Below are 7,592 nucleotides of genomic sequence, written 5' to 3' on the forward strand. Positions count from 1 at the left end.
TTCGTTGCCAACGCTTTTAAAAGTCGATTTTTATTGATTTTATCGATTCGTTGTTGCAGCCCTACTGCGTTCCCTGTGTCATCTCAACCGGTCCAGCAGAAGACCGCCATATTTAGCCTGGTTCTGCCAGAGGTTTTCCTCCCAACGGGGAGTTTTTCCTTTCCACTATCGCTTCATGCTTTGCTCATCATGGACAGGTTCTTTCAACCTTTGTTATCCACTGGATCTTCCCATAAAGCTCAGCATACCATCTCAGTAACCATCAGTCTACAGACTGACCAACTTCATCTATCTCCACTCCACCACCAGTTTCAGGCCTGGGGGGAAACAGTCCTATTGTTTGCTCCTGTTCATGCATATCTATCAAAATTAAGTGCTATATTTCCTGCCGAGGTCTGAGTGCCAAAGACAAAGTAATTGTACCAATAAATTTCTCCTAGTTGTCGTTTCTCTTCATGTGAGTTTTTCAGATTGAAATGCTGTATATTTTTTTGTTAACCACCCCCCCCCAAAAAAAAAAAAGTTAGGGATTTCAGAATTTTTTAAACGCTTGATCTATGATGATTACCCAAAGAAGTATCCCATTTTATTAATTGTATGTCTAAAATATGAACTTTAAAATCTTATAGTTTGGTCAAAGTCGCATTCCCTTCAATAAATCCCACACTCTTTTAATCCATGGCTTGGACAGGTGAAGCCTGGCAAAATATAGTTAACAATGCAGAAACTTTTGTGTCTTTTTTTTTTGTCTTCAGGAAGATGTGCATCTCAAAAACAGCAGATCACAACTGGTTGGTAGCAGCACATCAAACATTTTAAACACTGAAAGGTATTTATTTATTTATTAAATGGAGATGCTCGATATAGCAGCAGCGTTAATATCGTGTCACATCACAGTGATCGTGGTGCAGCTCAGAACTGTGGTTGCAACTGAAGGTGAGAAGCAATGTCACCACTGCGGTTGGTTTTTCACCGTGTCCGAAGGCTCATAACAGTACATCCCTAATTTAAATATATTTATTTATCTTTTAATCACAAATTTACTTTAGAAACAGATTTACTGTTAAATCTTTGTGTACTTTTTTATGTTGTAAAAGACTGGAAAATCTCTAAATCACTGAGAGGTTGAACTCCTCATGCATGGGACAGAGACCGGCTGAGTGATAGAGCAGCAGACAGATAGAATGGTAAGTGGTTTTCTTACCTTTCCAAAATCTCTGACATCAAAAAGATCGAAGGCTTCAAACAAATCACTTTTCTTCATCCCAAACGTATCGCAGCAAGAGGACAGGAAAGTCCTTATGTTCTTCAAGCACAAGAACTACAAGAAGAAAAAAATGACATCCATCAATATAAATTATGAAAATACACATTCCACCTGTACTCTTGCATTTAATTGTAAATTCTTTTAATGTCTTAAACATGTTTCTTAACCCATGCTAGGATCGAATTCTTATTAGATGCTTATTTAAAACTGTAAATCTGAAATTCTGAGTAAATTGAAGTTTCTCATAATTAGAATCAACAGCATTTCCAGTGAACTCTTTCACCCGAGTTTCAGTTGCTTTGTGAGTGTCCTTGCTTTTAAAGATCACTTTCCATTTCTATCAATGTTCAGTACTTTTTAAAACTATCACAGAGTTATATAGAAAATCAGCAGAATAATTTACATATACATGCCATCAGGCTGAATCAGATCGGATATTGTTTAAAACAAACCGTATATACAGCAAAAATTATAGTAATATTGTCATTTTAATAAGTTAAACTTGTTTAGTAATTTGCGACTTCTACTTTCTGAGGCTGAGGTGGAGAAACTTTTACACTGTAACTCCACAATGAAGGTGTTGGTTTTTCATAACATGAATCAGACTAGAAAATTAAATGAAATCTTCTGCTTCTTGCTTTTCATGACTCAATGTGAAAACCACATTCTGTCAATAATTTTCTCATGTTTATCGCTACACATTAAACTTTGTGCTCATTTCAGGCAATTAAGAATAAAAAAATCCTTACATATAAAATTAATTTCTGTTATTTAATCCTATTTTCATTAATCCGCCTATAAAGGCAGTTGGATGCACTCTATTTAATTTCAAATATTTAGAGTAAAGAAGGCTTTTTTTCAAAGTTTGTTTGAATTTAGACAGTTTTGTGTTTATTTTTCCTTTATTTTTAATATTATTTTATACCTTATGTCATTCTGTTATACAAAATACATAAAAGTCTGTCTGGATAAAGTGTTTTCAGCTTTCAAGTGAAAAAAAATCTTTCTTTTTCTAATTAGGTTCAAATAATCTTACATACAAAATGAAGTTAGACCTGCCCTGGTAAAATAAACTGAACTGTCATAGAGATCATCAAAGCATCAAGATCTCCAAAATGAAAGTGAAAACTAAAGGTTTATCATCATGAAATGAAACCTCAAGCTCAAGCCATTTCTGGTGTCACTTCCTACGAGGATCTAAAGTGTCACGGAGAAGGCAGGTCATGGTTATGATTTATAATTTCAGGAATTTGGACATTTTGTTTAAATTATATACACATTTTGTATTGTACTAAAACATATATTTGTATTAATTCTGATAATATAAAAATTAACTCATTTTCTGATGCCTTTTTATTTTTTTCTAACAGTTATTACTCAATCTCTTCAAATGCAAAAGCAGAAGATTCTTGAGTACAGATAGGCTGTTTTATCTCATCGGCTCATCGTGGAGACGCCTGTAATCACTCCACCACCCCCTGGGGGCCCTGGTATTCTGCAGAGGAAGTGTTTGAAACACAAAGTCTTTGCACAAGCAACAGCCGCATACTTCTATGTTTAGGCACAGCTCTTGCGCAGTTTGTTGTCTAAATCCAGTAGAACAAAATAGAAACAACTACAGATTATTTGGTGAATTATCTTTAAAAAGCTACTGTGGGTTGATATATTTAGCACTGTGGATGAAATATTGAGGGGGTAAATAAAATGTAAGAGTTGGTTTCAACTGTATTTAATGCTACTGATTGGTATGCAGTGCATGCCGTGATTTACAAAGGCAATGCATTTCCTATATATCTGTATTCTGCATTTCTACATTTTACTCGGATTTCTTTGTACAAAAGACTGGTGAAATGTATTGATCGCCGAATAATTCACCAAAACCTCTCAGTAACACTTTAACTTCACAGTATATTTTAATTTCCTAATCGACTTGAACCGATTCATCATCCTTAACACCGTCCATCCCTTTTCTGCTGAATTTAATTGTTGCCAAATAGGAGGGAGAACAATGAAAATGCCATTTGCGAATCTGGAGCTCAATGACACACATGCCTCTCTTAGCTATACACTCATATGACCTACAGCTGCAGGACACAGGACTTTTGTTTGGCTCTTTTTACTTTGGGTTCTCTTTAAAAGCCTGTGAACAAGATATAAAGGACCTAGATGAAGCAGACGGGTCATACACCACTCACAGCAATTCATAGTTATAAAGATTAAAATTCGGTCATGAAAACAGTATCTCATATAACCCCACTAAGAAAGGAATTCAAGGTTAATTATTTTCCCCTTTATTTGTTCTAATTGGATGTAAAACTTAACTGTTTTTGCCTCTTTTTATCAACTAATCATACGCAAGTTATTATTAGATGCACTTCCTTGTATTTCCTTTTTATGATACCTTATGATATGTTTGCTGCACCAGAGCGTCATACTCTTAGAACACTTTACCACTTCTAAAGTTTCCTGTTCATGTGACTGTGAATGAAATTCAAATAGCGCCCTAAAAGCTATTAGCAAATATTAAGAATGCAATATGTTTGAATGAGTTGGGATCATATTAAACAACCTGGCTTTGTTTGAGTTTGTCAGAATATGCATTTATATTGCTTGTTGATTTTGATCATGTTGGGACGAAAACATGGCCAATACAGAGCAAAAAGTGAGAAGTGTTTGTGAAATTCGAAACTATCCAAAATGCAATGCAGCTACCAATCACCAATTTCTATCAGAATCTGTTGTCATGTCTCCTGGTAATTTAATAAATATAAATTATAAAGTGTTATTTAAAGAGTTTGTCCCGAGTGATCTCTTTTCAGGGAAAAGAATCTTTAACACAGTGAAGGACAAATATCAACTGATTTACTCCCAAATGATAGTTTCAAAAATAGTCTCTCCCTTTCATTACATACAAAAAAAAACAAAGAGCTGTGTTAAGGCCTATGCCAGCTCTATAGTACTGTTGCAAAACACACAGATAAAAGTGGTAACAAACGTATTTTTAAAACTTCTCAAACAGACGTAAGGATCTATAGGACAAATAATTTATCCATGATTCTAAAGGCCAAAATGCAATTACAAGTGGAGTGATAATGACCCCCCATCCCTCCACAAACACATATCGCTCTCTTTTGCTACTTTTTGGGGTTTTTTTGTTTTTTTTTAGGAAACAGCATGCTTGTAATCCAGTCACTTGGTTTTAGTCTCATTGTAACCTGTGAAGATTGGAAATCCATATTTTCAAGGAGGCATGAATCTAAAGATTTTCATGTAGCATGCAATCCTAGATTTTCCATGTTTTGTAATGATTACAGATTCTTCATAGTTTTTAGTTAGAATCACCTAAGCTTTTCAACTTTGACAAGATTCAGATTTATAGCATTTACTTCCACCTTCTTGCGAAAACATACAATATTGCTTTTTGTCTCTTTAAATTAAAAAGATTGTCTTTAAAGTTAAAACATCCTGCATATGGATCTTGTCAAATAATAATAATAATTGAACTTTATTGATCTCACACTAGATAAATTCCCTCTGTGCATTTAACCCATCCCCTTGGGGAGCAGTGGGCTGCCATTATGTGGCGCCCGGGGAGCATTGGGGGGTTAAGGGTCCTGCTCAGAGACCTAGAGTGTATGCTGGGGGATTCGAAAAGGGTACTTGCAACCTTCTAAGAGCACCCATGCACTGCTCTAACCACGAGGCCAAAATATCTAGTAATTTCTAAAAACAAATTTCTTTCTTTTCATGTTATACGTATATGTTATACACAATAAACTGTCCAGGTGCCATCCTAATATGCCTCTCATTTCCGTCCTCTTCATTCCTTAATATTAGGTCATGAAGTAACATATCAATTATCTGTATACACTGAAATTTTTTTTTCCTCACCACTATGCTCTGATTTTATTTTTGGAGCAGATTGCGTCCTCTAAAAGTGTGACCAGGTAGTCCTTGTAATATTTCTGCCAGCTTTTTAAACATCTAAAACAGTTTTGTTTTCAGGTGCATTTGCCTCTTTTCCAGCTAATTGCACAAGACTCCTCTTTTGAAGCTATTTCTGTGAAGCTATTTTAAAGTGTGCTGAAGTGGATTTAGATAAGCCTATGAAATACTGGGAAAATTTGATCAAAATTACACTTTTTGAATATCATATCATATCACTTTGGAGGGTAAAACATCACATTATTTTAAAAACATCTTATTTATAAAGCTGTCAGGCTTTATAAATGTGAAGGAAGAATAAATAGAGGAATTTATCTCATACTTCATTCTTGAAAACAAAACAGCAAATTCTTGACACAAGACCGTCATCACCAACAGCCAAATAAACTCCTAAATGTTATTGTGCTTAAAACTTACTTCATACCCTGTATGTAAAGAAGTATTTTTTATTTGGCTTCAAACATTTTCTCAAGCAAACAAGTTGCCGCTGCACAAATGGCACGTGTTTCCTGACTGAGGGGTGGATCAAAGTCAGGATTTTATCAGACCTCTCCAGTGGCTGTAAGAAGAAGGCCAAGGAAAGTTTCATTGCATCTGACTTTTGCAAAAAAACCTCAATGAATGTTACAGATTTAGAAATTTAAACCACTATAAACAGCCCCCAACAACAATTCTGATAATGAATGCATCTGTCTCAAGACAGTTCAGCAACACACAAAAGAAATCAACTAATTTAGGAAAGCTACATTGAGGAAAAAATTTAAAATTAATGAGTATTTCTTGTTTAACCAAGCTTAATGTGGATGTTTTTTTATGTTAACCTGCATAAAAAGTACTTTAATATTATTATAATTCTATGATGTATTTTCTATTTTTCTGCCCCTCTTTTTAATGTGTGTGACCTCCGGTCTCCACCTTCCGATGATAAAAGGATTCCTTATTTAGATCATAAACTACATATCTTCCTTTATACCTTGTCCCGGATAAAGGAAGTATTTCAGATCAGCTGATCTCAGTATGATATTTAGGCACTTAAAATCTGTCATACTTACAGACCTTTAAAAAGCCACTACTGACAACCCCTTACTAATCCCTCTTTAGCCAGCCCTATATACTGAAAGTTGACCATGATTTCTCATTTAACCTTATTTTCCATGAATCTACAGACCCCATAACTGCATTTACATTTCTCTTATAATTGTTTTGAATTTCTTTTTATAGTCAAATATTTTTGAGCAACTTAATTTGGGGTTTCATTTGGATATTGAGTCACAACCTTCAAATTTAGCAGAGAAAAATGTTTGAAATATAGAATTCAAGCTTTATTTTTTATAATCTTTGCATAATTATTACTTTAAGTGGGTTGATCTGTCAGCTATAGACATGCTTTAGAGTTTCTATATTGCAGTTGACGATAGATCGATTAATAAATCAGTTGATGATGATTCCAATTAACAATTAATCAAAATTATATATATATATATATATATATATATATATATATATATATATATATATATATATATATATATATATATATATATATATTAATGGTTGTATAGTTGTTTTTCTTTATAATAGCCCTTTTTTATCTGACCCCATCTGCAGAAATTACAAAATTTCTTGCTGCATATATGTATTAGGGAAGCTAATCCAAAGTGACTTAAGATGTTTGACATTAAAACTTTAAATTAATTTAAACAGTTATTTTAAGTGTGATTGTTTCTTACACTTCCTTTGCGCGCGTTACAACCAGCAGCCTAGTAAAGATCAGCTTACAGTACCTGGGACATCTGCGGCCTCAGGTTGATCTCCTTCAGGTTGATGGTGTGAGGCTTCAGGTTGTTGAGCAGCTGGCACAGCAGGACCCCGTCCCGCAGGGTCTGCGCCAGGTCGAACACCTGAGCCGTGTCCGCGGTGACCCGGTGGTTCGCCGGCAGGACGTTGCAGCCGATCAGCCACATCGCACATTGCCTCCAGTACTCCATCTCTGCGGTCTGGAAACAGCTGATCAGCGTCCAAACAAAATTAAAAAGTTTGATTAGGATTTAAATCCGTGCGCGTCATGACAGTAGCGTTTCCTCGAGCTGTCCGCTCATGTCTGCGAGCTGCAACATCTGGAGAGAAGCAGTTTAGAGCGCGTGGAGCACACGGGGGCGGCTGGCTGATGTGAAACCCCCTCAGTCTGGCAGAACTTCCCCTTCCTTCTTCTCAGTCATTTGCTCTGCAGTCGTTTAGACATCTCTTGTATCAAGTCTTATATTAAAGTATAACTTCTGACGAGACTTAATGCAAACCCTTCTGCCAATAAGGGACGTTTAAGGTCCAGTCTTTGTGTTCCTTAATTTAAAAATCTAAGATGTTTCATAAATATTTTATA

At 35.2% G+C, this 7,592-nt stretch overlaps 1 protein-coding gene across 2 annotated transcripts in view; it reads right to left on the bottom strand.

The window, feature by feature from the left end:
• LOC107085917 (guanine nucleotide exchange factor VAV3-like) overlaps positions 1 to 7,347 on the bottom strand; it is a 65,298-nt gene extending 57,951 nt beyond the window's left edge. For both annotated transcript variants that reach the window (XM_015376574.1, XM_015376573.1), the window contains exons 1-2: positions 6,997 to 7,347; positions 1,205 to 1,321 (exon numbers count right to left, since the gene is read on the bottom strand). In XM_015376574.1, the coding sequence (XP_015232060.1) occupies positions 1,205 to 1,321; positions 6,997 to 7,200 (321 nt within the window). In that variant the 5' untranslated portion in view covers positions 7,201 to 7,347. The remainder of the gene's footprint in view (positions 1 to 1,204; positions 1,322 to 6,996) is intronic.
• Between the last annotated feature and the right edge of the window lie 245 nt (positions 7,348 to 7,592).

Source organism: Cyprinodon variegatus, unplaced genomic scaffold (genome assembly GCF_000732505.1).
Source record: "Cyprinodon variegatus isolate N-32 unplaced genomic scaffold, C_variegatus-1.0 Scaffold137, whole genome shotgun sequence".
Taxonomy (NCBI): Eukaryota; Metazoa; Chordata; class Actinopteri; order Cyprinodontiformes; family Cyprinodontidae; genus Cyprinodon; species Cyprinodon variegatus.